Here is a 12,707-nt window from a genome sequence, read left to right on the forward strand (position 1 = left end):
TCTGAAACCGTATATAAAAATGTAAACTTGTGGCATTGTAGTTCTATATGTCGAAATGTGTTGTTATTGTATTCTCTTATCGTTATTTATAAAATGCCCTGCATGATCAACTTTTATCTGTCATAGATATGGCATATTATAAGAAAGTTACTTGTATCAGTATCGTACTTTTGTTAAAGGTACGTATGATGTTGATGACACATTAAAGCCTTCCCAATATCAGTGTATTGATTTTGAAATAGGTCACTGTATGTATGTATGTATTTATATATCATATGTATATATATATGTATGTATATATATATTGATCCTAAATCACTTATCGAAAAGTGTAGGGGTGACCCGATGTATTTGGTAAAAATTACGCGAGCCGTAGCGAAGCCTCTATATACGCACTACTAGCCAACGCAAAAGCGTAATGTTTCATTCTCAGTCTGAGGTCCGACTGCTGTATATTGCGGCATACTATGGTCTGGTGCTTTGTACGCCAACCCCTGAAGTTTGAGAAACATATTACGTAACTCTGCAGTCATATATATATATATATATATATATGTATGTATGTGTGTGTGTGTGTGTGTGTGTGTGTGTGTGTGTGCGTGTGTGTGTGTGTGTGTGTGTGTATGTATATATATATATATATATATATATATATATATATATATATATATATATATATATATATATATATATATATATATATATATATATATATATATATATATATATATATGTGTGACTGCAGAGTTAAGTAATATAGATAGAATTTCAATTTACATAGGTGTGGTGTTATTCATCAAATTCCTTGTCTGCCCCACCCCCAAGGAATAGTTCGTGCCAATCTTTACAATCTAACTCCGCCAATAAGATCTCATCGTTATCATAATGATATACAGTCAACATATTTAACATATAATCTCATGTTGTATATTACGCATGCCTACATCCAGCCTGAAGAAAAGCGAACTGGTCGCAGTCACGGTTAGAGCACCCAGAAAAGTACAGCTGAAAACCTAAATCTTGAGTCACATCTTTAGAAAGTGGTATTGTGTGAAATCACGAGTCGATAACGCCCTGTGCACATCTTCGGGGAGCGGTAAAGTCCTGTCCGAACTAAAGGACTAAAGTACGGATTATTTTCATTGTATCCTTGATTAGAACTCTAATTCTAAACTAGCTTTTTACAATTTTACACTGTAGAAATGTGGACAAAATGAATTGAAATAAAATACAAAAATCAAGTACTTCACAGAAACAAGGAGTACAAACATTTAATGGGGAGCGATGTTGAGACGAACGGGAGAAAATGGTTTGGGCGTGTCCTTTCGACAACAGCAGCCTTAAACCAGATATATTTTTCTTTTTAATGTATTGATGTGGATTACATTGCATACTAATAGTTGCTTATTGTCTCTAAATTACATCTTTTGCAAAATGAAAAAGATGCTGGAAAAGCACAAAATCATATAAAATCGTTTGATGAAAATATGTTTTGATAACAGCCATATCTGAAAAGTACACGTCAGCAAAAACCTGAGCTAATAGAATATGCAGGAACTTCAAAGCTCCTTGATAATTTGTCTGCTGCCCCTGAGTTCCTTCTTGTAGCTAGAAATTGGACCTCCTGTGCTCTTAGGACGCTGCATCCACTAGACATGTGAGTAGTAAAAGGTAGAAATGGGAAGGAAGGGCTGCAAAAATGGAAACTCACTAAGTTGCCATGATTGTCCATGTCAAACCATTCAAACAGAATAAAAAACAGTTGTATTGTACGAAAACATGTAGCGCTGAGTAGCTGATAGATCAGGCTGTTGATTTTGGTGAGGTCAAGGGTACATGTAAACCTCCACCGAAGTTATTATATAAACGCTGAAGGCTTCAATTTCAGGGTGTGTCTTAAGTTGCACAAGAAGTGCTGTAGGTTGACATTTGATACAGAGATATGTTTCAGCTACTTTGTGAAGAAATTTCTTCTTATGCCATGTGGTACGCATCGTTTTCCCCATGATTTATCATGGTTTCTTGGAATTTGACTAAATCATGTGTTTCATATTAGTCGGTTGCCTTGACATATACGAACAAATCAGTAACGCGTAAGCTGGTGGAATTGCTTGCTTGATTTGTTTATGTTTCTCCAACACAGCGGAGGGTATGACAAACAGCTGTCGTTGTCAAAGGTCAACTTTTCAATGATTTATTATAGTTTCTTGGAATTTGACTGAATTATGCAGTTACTATTAGTCAGTATGACTTCATCACTGTGCTGACTGAGACACGACAAAAAAGTCTTTCATGTTTTCTACACTACCATAAATGCCTCTCCCGTATCCCCCCCCCCCAAAAAAAAGGAATGGTGCGCGCTAAGTCTTGTACCGAACACCACCAATCAAATCTCATCATTATCATAATGACGCACAGTCAGCATGGGTAATATTAAAGGTAATGTGTATTATATTTCATATACGCATAATACATTCAGCCTGAATAATAGCGATCAGATCGCAGTCAGAGTAATACCACCCTGAGAATCGCCGTTGAAAACCTCGATACGGATCTGCAGTCACATCTTCAGGGGGCGATTAAATCTTGTCATGTCCGAGCCGGTCAGGTCGATCCCACTTTGAGAGTGAGGCGCCGCCGTAGCAGTTGTGCCGTAAATACGGCATATTTTCATTTCATCCTATCTTAGAACTCTACTTCTAAACTAGCAATATTCATTTTGACACTATAGGGGTGTGGAAAAAAGCCCTAAAATGAAAAGAAAACAAATGCTTTAAAGAAAACAAGGAGTATAAATATTTGCATTTACATAGCTATAGTTGCTTATCGTCCCTAAATAGCATATTACACAAAACAAAAAATAGGGCGGACAAGCATAATATCTGACTTACGAAAATATATCAGGGACCGTGAGCCATATCTGAAAAGTACATGTCAGCAGCGAACCTAGCTTATAAAGTATGCAGAGACTTCAAAGCTCGGTGCTGATTGGATTGCTGCTCCTGTTTTCATTCAATGGCATGTAGCTAGAAACCGCTTAAGCCCCCGTCACAAATCAACATTTTAGATCGTCCGACTTATCGGCGAGCTCCAAATGGGGATTTTCGGCCGAAGTTCGACCGACGTCCTGGCGATTCTGCGGGCTTCGGGCGATTTTTCGGAGCTAGGTCGACGTTCGCGGGTCACTGGAAGCTGCGCTTAAATCTAGCGAGGCCTCGGCGATGATTTTTGAACTCGCACAGCTCGTCAACAGGTTTTCCGTAACTCGCCCAAGCAACGGACAGCGCCCGGGCAACGCTCGGCCAATATTCGGGCGGGCATCCGACGATTTTAGACCCGAGTTTTGGTCGGTCGGAGGTCGTCCGAGCTCTTCGGCCTCGTGCGAGCCTCGCACGGGCTTTGTACAATAATCGGACGATCGTCGTCAGTGTTACGCCCGACTCATGAAAAGTAAGGCGTGCTTCGGGCGAGCGTTGTACTGGTGTCGATGGGCGCTTGCACGGGCTCCGGCCAAACTCATTCATGTTATGAATTAAAGGTAACGACAGTTTGGTTTATAGCATAAGATGATAAATAATACTGTTATATTAACTAATAATAATCATATAAACTTGTCAAAGAGTGCTGCCAAACTTTTCTAATGAAAGACAATTCAATTCCAAAGTTAAATTTTCATTGAAAAAATTGATTATAAATAAAACGTTGACACCGAGGACAATACTTCCTGTTTCTTTTTTGTTTTTTGTTTGAATGTTTCAATTTATAGAGTCAATCCCACATTACCGAGTGGGTGTTTGTAGCCTTTTGTTCTAACATTTGCAAAACATTTGTAACATTCTAAGGGAGATAAGTGACTGTTAAGAATAAGTTCCAATATTTAATTGATGTTCTAAATAGTTTCTGCTGTGTTCCAACAGGTTAAACAAATTTCTAATATTGAACATGTTATGTGTATTAGTTTCGAAACTGTTGCAACATAGGTTGATCGTTTGTTCCTACATGTTCCAACATTATAACAACATTGTGTAACTGGGTCAGTGGGCTGGGAACAGGGCAATTCACATATCCCTACATAGTATAGGGGATTAGGCCTAGGTGCCATGCATAGACACCTCAAGACAAAAGTCCAGACGTGAAATCTAAAAATATACAGGTGCAGACAATAGAGTGCGACTAGCACCTATTTTTACGGGGGCAATAACCCAATTCTACCATTTCAAAAATGTTACAAATTGTTCCAAAATGTTTGAACAGTGAAGCAATGACATAGATGTTTGAAAATTGTTCTAAATAAAGAGATATTTGTGCAATTACGTTCAAAATGGTTCAAAAATATATAGATAAGTTCAAACATGTTCAAACTTTCATTCTTAAATTCTCAATTGTTTGAACTCACAAGCAATATTATTTGAAAACCCTCTCGGTGACATGGAATCGACTCTATATCAATGAACGGAGAGTGAAATAACACTTGACTTTCTGATTTTTTTCCCCACAAAATGACTAGTTCAAAGTTCACTGAGTCATTAAAAATCTATGCCTGTCTGTCGAGGCACGCCCATGCATCGGCAGAGCGTCGATAGGTTTATCAACGGTCGGCCGAAGCTCGGACGGCATTCGCACGAGCTTCGGTCGACATACCGAACATGCCTATTAAAATCCCGCTAATTATACTGTGGTACGCAGAGCACCGTGCTGAAAGGCAACGCAAGGGAGAACTTGAGCCCAGCAAAGAACACCAGAGTACCCTAGGTGCGATAACCTCACGCTCGATCGATGACGTGTGACTACAACTACGTATATATCTATGTATGACCCCGAGATCTTACGATGGTCCCTCTATGATGCACGTACTTCTAGTATTTCTTTACCCAGTGTACACAAAAAACAATCAGTTGCACCGTCGAAAATTACTTGTCTACTTCACTCAAGGCGAAGCTGTCAATGTCCTTTCCCACTCCCATGTCAGAGGTGACTCACAATAAGCTACAGAGCGACCAGAAAGGTTCTACTTCATGTCATGCAGAAGTAATACCGTGGATGCTCATCACTAAGATATCTCTAACATTGTCGTCCGATTTGTGCCTCGCAGGTGGGAATACAATTTGGTTGAACGTTGCCGCAGAAAATTAGGGTATTTTACAAGAGCGCACGTCGGGATACCATGTTGTCATTGGAAGAACCATGACATTGTGCAATGATACCGTATTTTCTTCAAATACGTTGGAGTTGACTTAGAAGAACTTCAGTGTATGTGATAGCACATGTCCCTCTATAACGTCACATTATTATTTCTAAATACACAAAAATAGAAATTCCTACCATAAAAGTTCTTTATTCATAAGCAAGCTGTGGTGTTTATCGGGCTCAAATGTGGCCTCCCATGTCAGATGTGACGTGAAAGTTCGTAGTTCAATAGTGCTACGTATTATAAGTTAAAAACAGGTTAGACTCCATTTGATACAGAAGTCATTGCGTGTGAACTCACGCTAGTCTAGACTTCGTCATTATCACTAATGCGTTTAATGCAAAAAAAACTAAATTAAGGTGCTTTTCAAGTCATCTCCAAGATGCTAAATTTTACCAGCTTTGACCCAGGCTAAGAGTTCAGCCGCTAGGTGTGTGAGTATTGTCTCAGAATTTAGAGTTTTGACGCAGAACTAGATAGTTGCATCTTGTGTAAAGTCTTGAAGCCTGTTTGGAAGCCTTATGATTTAACGTAATTCGTAATCATCTCTAAGAATTTAACGTATTTCGTAATCGGCGACGAAAATGTTGCGTAATTCGTAATCACTACTCCCCTTTACAGGCCCTCTTAACGACTACATGAGATTGACCTGGTTTCTCACCGACTGGACTGACCCATTAGGACAGGGGATGAGATCCTGCTTGTGTAATTTTAAATTTCTGACTGCAGCTCTTTAAATTGTCGGAGCTGACCTCCCGCTGTTCTCTTACCTATTATCAAAACCTCACCAGTCGAGTTTTGGAGGACTTGGTGTTTGAAATGTTTTGAGATGATTTTATTTCATGGCGAACGTTAACCATGTGTTTAAATGGTGGCCCCTCCCCTAGATTAACCCCTAGTCAGTCACTAATCACATGCTAGTCGAATCATAAGAAAGACACAGTCCTGTCCGTGTCTATTCAGTGAAGTTTTGCAATACTTTTGCTTTTTTCTTTGAACTATTCAGAGGATACCAGCTTCGGGACGTTTTGAAATGTCGGGGTTCTTAGAAAATGTCCAAGGATCGCTAGTTGCCTTGTATGAGAGTCTCCAAGCTTCAGCCCTGCTGATGTTCACGGACCCCATCCAACTCCCTCTGGACCAGGCTGTTCTGGTCGGCGCCTCTGCGCTGTTCGTCGGGGCAGTGTTGTGGACCGTCTGCGGTGGGCAGAGGCGAAACAAAGTCAAGTTAAGGAAAGAGTTTACGCCAGGTATGAGTGCTGTTAAGTTACATTTGTGTAGGGCGTTTTTATAGAAGTGAGTTGGTACTGGTAATCTCAACAAAGGCTCTTATGCAGTGGCTAAATGTTCATGTATATATAGCAAAGAGAATCCTCAGAAAACACTCTTCTTTGTATTCGTTTTGTTGTTGTGTGTGTAACAAACACTTCTAGATATCAAATCGTGGGTACCGGGTGTGAGTTTGATGTTTTTTGGGCTGGCCCCTGGCCCTGGACTGCGTAACAGAGTACCCTAGGAGTTCATCTTTCTTACCAAAAGAGCGGTTGTTCTAAGATTCTACTTGCACTGGTGACAGAAATTAGCCTCCCTTCAAAATGTGTTTTAGACGCCCAGCTGACGCAAGGACGCATGTCTGGTGGAAACGTTGCAAGTTCTAATGATTCATGACTGTCCCAACTCCTGAGCTCAACCTGTAGAGAATTATGTACCACGTTAGTGTATCTTTTACTTTAGACAGAGCTTAAACTTAGAAAAACAGTAAGAGATTAAATGAAAAACAACCGAACAAAAAAAATCATATCGACAACACCACGATAACGCAATGCCACAGCAAGTAAATTTTATGGATGACATCCCCTGCAGACTCCACAGCTAATGCGATAGCACGAAAACAGAGGTGGGCAAAAAAAAAGCACCTTTTATTGAAATTTTGATATATATGCCTTGAAACAAGAAAGCGAGGTAAAGCTATAATAAATGGTATCACAATTGACACGTCTTTTATTTTTGTATTCAAAATATAGTAAGTGACTGTGTTGTAGCAGAATAAGATGCGTATTTCTGTGACAAAGAAAGCTAATAATAGAAAATTTGAACGTTTTCCCAACAGGTTTGGAGAAAGGACTGAAGCGTATTCAATGTTTCATGGCAACAAACCTGGTTTATATGTAAATCACTAAACGATTGTCAACTCAAAAGTCATTTTAAGCTCAAAAGCTTCACCGCATTGTTATTTAATCTTATCAACTCCCGTCCTTATGAAGCAAACTGCTTAGTTGCTTGGCTAACTTAAAACCACTGTATACTTCTACGCCTCTTCCAAAACATCATTTTGTTACTCCGGGAAGGAGGATGACCTCCTGACGGGAGTATTGGAAATGATTTTGTTTGCGCGTTCGCAGCTAGAACTCACGTTCCCGTCGTCACATTGGTGTGTAACTTGGCAAACCTACCGTTTGTTAGGTTGGGCGTGGTGATGCACGATGTCTTTGTTACACCGTAACTGCTTTTATCGTCAATTCAATATCATAATTCCACCCCTGTATTAATGCGCAAGTGGAACTACCCTCTCATAGAGACCATGCTTAAATTAAAAACCGGTCCGCTGTCGCCCAATGTCGCAAGCAGATATAGGGTAGATTCTTTCGCTACTTGCTGTGATCGAATAGTCACTGTTAAATTGTAAAATAGACAACGTGCATCACCACACGCAACCTAGCAAACGATATGCCAAGTTGCATACAAATGCGGCAATGGGAATTGTGAGTTCTAGCTGCGAACATGTGCAAAGTGACCTCTTGTTTGTGCATAAGTATGGTGTCCAGTCGCAGCGCGCATATGTGCGCACGGGTCGGGGCACCACACTTTTACGGCACAGCGATTTTAAAATCTCAAAATCGCCGTGTGAAAATGGGAAATCTCTGGACCTTTAAACTTACCACACTCGTTTAGATCAACAATGGCAGTCCTTGATATAACATGTGACGAAATTTTTGTGCTCTAAACTCGCTAGCAGTAACAAGGGTGTCCTATATAATATACAGTATCAAACGGGTGGCGCGGCGGTTAGGATTGCTGACTCATAACCTACCTAAAGATACCTGGTACATTCAATTAAAGGACACAACAATATCTATTTTGTTTCCTTGCAAAAATAACGTTCTTTCCGAGCCGCAGTGCAAAGTTCCAAATCAGCTGCCACGTTCATTGTGATGTCATGACTGGTCAAGTCACCGATTAATGTAATTATCTTGTGGGAAGAATCAAAAGCTGGAGGTATGAAGTTTTGAGGGTTCGATGTTCAATAACATATCTTGTGAAAATTTCTATGTTATTAAAGAGTAGTATTATGTTTTATGTAATTTCAGGAAATCGTTAATGGTGATGTCATTGGTGTCTAATGCCCTTTAAAATCACCTCATTTTCCACAGGAAAAGTATACGTCCATGGGCCAACACCTGTGAAGGCGATCCCGAATCTGACGCCGTTTGGCATGAAGCTGGAGACATATCTGCGTATGGCTGATATCTCATACGAGCCCATGTATCAGATGAGCTTTTCCGGTCCAAAGGTTTGTGTGTACGCAAAAATCAGCGCCGCGTTTGTAGTGTGACGTCACATATAGCATGTTAATGTTATGACGTAATAATGATGTAATGGTCACGCGATCCGCTGTCCGCCATCTTGGTTCTGTTCTGTCACCCTGTTTGTGAGAGCTCCTAATTAATTCGCGTTCATCTCCGTCTCGGACTTTCTCCCGTGTCTATAGCTGACGTGAGCTAAAACTATGTCAAATTATGTCATACTAGAGCTGTGTACCGGTACAGTGTACCGATACAGTAAAGTACTGGGTGCAATCAATTAGGTACAGATCCAAAATACATGAACCGTGGTGGACTCGTATTGGACCTGTACTAATCAGGGGATGGCCACTTTGACAGATAAAATTACTATGAAATTACTGTATTTCTTGGCAGTTCTTTAAAGCCACATCTTAACTATACTCCAGCACATAAACCACGTTTGCAAGGCTGGAGTCAAATTTCCATCTGTGTTTTCATAGAATAATACAATTAAATATTATGCTGTTACCAGTTCAAACATGCTTTTGTCCTTATTGAAAATCTACCATTTTCTGAACAAGTAGTTTAGGTACAGGTTCGGGTCCGGACCTGTACCTAAACCAGTGTACCTGTACCTAAAACCACACTGACTTGGTTTTAAGAAGAATTGTGGATTATATTCAGGTACACATCAAGTCTTTTCTACAAAGATTATGTCCTGTCGTAGTTAAATGCAAAGCTTTAGCTTTCCATTTGTACCTACATGTGCAATAGCTGTGAAGATATGACTTTTCTAGCATTGACATAACATTATTGTCAATATTGTGTCTAATCTGAAATTACTCTTGCTCAAACATGTTTAGAAACTTGAATACATTTGATCATGTCTCCGTTGTTAATGCATAGAATGTGTTATATTATATAATTGGGAAGCGTATTTATCAAATTTTACAATCATACCTATTGTAGCCTGTGTTACATAATGCCCTGCTGCCGGGGGCTGCTTGGGTCTCCCTCAAGGAGAGTCAACTAGAAGTACTTAAGTGTGATATTTTAGATAATATTGCTAAGTAGAAATCGACGTCTAAATTTAACAATTTTACGAAGAATATAAGCATCAATTAACGATATAACATAACGTTAGATAAAACGTTTAAAACTTCCACAGGGGAAAATCCCATGGATTGAATACAACGGTGAAGCCTTGGGGGACTCTGGTCTCATCTTGGAGTTCCTGAATAGGGAGAAAGGTGTGGACCTAAACCAGTCCCTGAGTGATGCAGACAAGGCCGTCAGCAGGGCCTTCACTAAGATGGTGGAGGAGAACACATACTGGTGCGTACATGCTACCAGTTTTTTTTTCCTGATGTAGTGTAGAAGACTGATATCATTGATGTATACTCTCTGTATATCACGTCTTTATTTTTTAGTTATTTCTAAGTTGTCTGTTTATTTCTTTGCTACATATAACTTATACGTCGCCCTCAGGCTCGACACAACATGTGTGTACTACAAGTACAAGCATAAGAAGCGTAAGACCAGATTGCAAGGTTTGATCCACTATTCTGGATCTGGAGCAAATATGTATCTGTTCTGTATTATATGATTGTAAACCCTGCATCAATTCAGCACTGGCTGCCATTGCACGGATAATTTCTGACCATTAAACCATTATTATTATTGCAAGTCTTCAAACCATGTGTCTTGTTGTGTAGGGGCCTGATCCAGGAGAGGTGGATAGATAACTATGACAAGATACATGAGTTGATTGAGCTTCCGTGGATCTTCCTGTTCCTCCGGAGGTCAGCTGCAAAGGACAAATTCAGACAGATGATGCGGGCTCACGGCATCGGTCGACATTCCAAGGGTGAACTGGTAGGCATCATCGAGAAAGACCTCAAGGCCATATCAAGTTTTCTGGGTAAGTTTTTATTTAAACCTTTTCATCGCAGCGATTCATTCAATATCAAAGAAAGAGCCTCCGCATTACACCCCATCCAAGATACAGCCCTTACTGAAAATAAGTTCAATTTCAGGAGTCAAAAGGACTAGCATCAAGTGATTTTCCCTATTGAACATAGCCTGGAAACAATACCCTCGGTGGCTCTCTGATATCTCTACGGCGCTGGGAGTGACCCCTGCCCGCCCAGAAAGCTTAGCCCGCTCTCGGTGTTAGTTTACGGCCTTGGATTAAATCAGCTCGCCACCTAGGTGGCGGCGAAAGTAAGGTGGTAGCGGAAGTAGGGTGACAGCCGAAGTAGAAAGGCTATATCAGAAACGGTTCAATAAAGTAGACTGGGCCCGGTAAAAACCCATAAGCCGACCTCCAGAGACTGGGACCAGGCTATGTTGAACACAGCATTCAGACTTTAACCACTAAACCCCATTGGCAATCTGCATACTGTCTAACAGCCAAAACTATTTCCTCTCTTCTCACTTTCGAATATTATGTTACAACCCTCTCATTTGTTACTAAACAAAAAAAATTATAATCTTGAAAAGTATTAAATAGTTTCCCACCCTGTATAAAATAGCATGTAACTAAATATATAACTGAATGTAGTCAATGCTTGAAGCTCCATTGTCTAGAATCTTTTCTATCAGATAGTGATAAATACCTGTTGCCCGTATGTAAACTTGGAACAGTTGTCACACGAGACTTGTGTTTCATATCACATGCACATGTAAATAAAAGATTAAGAAATACATGTTTTTAAAGACATTCTATAATAGACCCAACAATATCGGCAATGAAAAAAAGACAATGCCATGGCGACAGTGGTTGTTGTTGTTGTTGAGAGAGAGAGAGAGAGAGAGAGAGAGAGAGAGAGAGAGAGAGAGAGAGCAAGAGAGAGAGAGAGAGAGAGAAACAAACAAACAAACAAACAAACACACACACACAAACGCGCTAATGTTTTCTTTATCTACAGTTATCACTTTGTTCGGAAAATATCCCTAATAGACTAATAGTGTGCGGGAACACTTGCTGACGTTAACAATGCTATCTTCTAATTGACGTCTGATGATGCCGCATCTGTATCCACATAACTATCGTCTCCTCTCAAGGGCTAGCCTTCGTCAGAGCGTTAAATGGTTCAATCACCACACCATGACATAAGTGAATTTTGTCATCCATTTTAACTTAACAGCTGCTGGTACCACCAAGTGCAGCAAAACACACTCATGTGCGTCTTCACAACTGTACTGAATATGTCACTTCAGCCACTAAAGAAAAATATTAATATTCAATCATAAGTATTTTCTTTTTGTAATTTTATATAACAAGTTACTGCCTCGCCCTCTCCCGTGTTCCAGTGCCGAAACACGGGACACTGCACGAAATGGCCTCGTATCCCGGCGTATACGTACAGGGATTCCTCCGGAAATATTCCATATCCCGGTGCGGATTTGGCGTATCCGTTAGTTTTAACGGATACGCTAAATCCGCACCGGGATATGGAATATTTCCGGAGGAATCCCTGTACGTATACGCCGGGATACGAGGCCATTTCGTGCAGTGGGAGGTTCGCCAAGCCTGGTGCCTGAGCAAGGCTGTTAGCTTAGTATAGGTATGGCAGGTCCTAATGGAATGCCGGGAATTCCAGTCCCAATGGAATGCCAGGAATTTCAGTCCCAATGGATGCCAGAAATTCCAGTCTTTTAATACTATTTTTAGTTATATTCATTCAGTCAATTTAAGAACAAATAAGATTCAAACGTCCAATTTCTGTTTTTGTTTCTCTTGTCCAGGTACTAAACCTTACCTGATGGGAGATGAGCCTACTGAGGTGGATGCAGCAGTGTTCGGTCAGCTGTCAGAGATAGTTTGGACCGCGCCAGACTCCTACCTACACAGGATTGTCACTGTGGACTGTCCTAACCTGCTGGCCTACTGCAACCGCATCAAGGACCGCTATTGGCCAGACTGGGACCAGCTGACTGGAAATGATGCTTAA

At 40.3% G+C, this 12,707-nt stretch overlaps 1 protein-coding gene across 1 annotated transcript; it reads left to right on the plus strand.

The window, feature by feature from the left end:
- Window positions 1-6,221: 6,221 nt before the first annotated feature.
- LOC136423318 (failed axon connections homolog) lies at window positions 6,222-12,707 on the plus strand. The gene is made up of 5 exons (XM_066411442.1): window positions 6,222-6,438; window positions 8,620-8,759; window positions 9,920-10,086; window positions 10,467-10,672; window positions 12,502-12,707. The coding sequence occupies exons 1-5, from the start codon at window positions 6,222-6,224 to the stop codon at window positions 12,705-12,707; spliced, it is 936 nt and encodes a 311-aa protein (XP_066267539.1).

Source organism: Branchiostoma lanceolatum, chromosome 17, assembly GCF_035083965.1.
Source record: "Branchiostoma lanceolatum isolate klBraLanc5 chromosome 17, klBraLanc5.hap2, whole genome shotgun sequence".
Taxonomy (NCBI): Eukaryota; Metazoa; Chordata; class Leptocardii; order Amphioxiformes; family Branchiostomatidae; genus Branchiostoma; species Branchiostoma lanceolatum.

What these genes read in the sequence shown, in the direction of transcription:
- LOC136423318 (XM_066411442.1), top strand. Translation starts at nt 6,222, where the DNA reads ATGTCGGGGTTCTTAGAAAATGTCCAAGGATCGCTAGTTGCCTTGTAT. An exon ending in AAGGAAAGAGTTTACGCCAG is followed by an intron (nt 6,439 to 8,619) that starts GTATGAGTGCTG and finishes CATTTTCCACAG; the next exon opens with GAAAAGTATACGTCCATGGG. An exon ending in GGCCATATCAAGTTTTCTGG is followed by an intron (nt 10,673 to 12,501) that starts GTAAGTTTTTAT and finishes TCTCTTGTCCAG; the next exon opens with GTACTAAACCTTACCTGATG.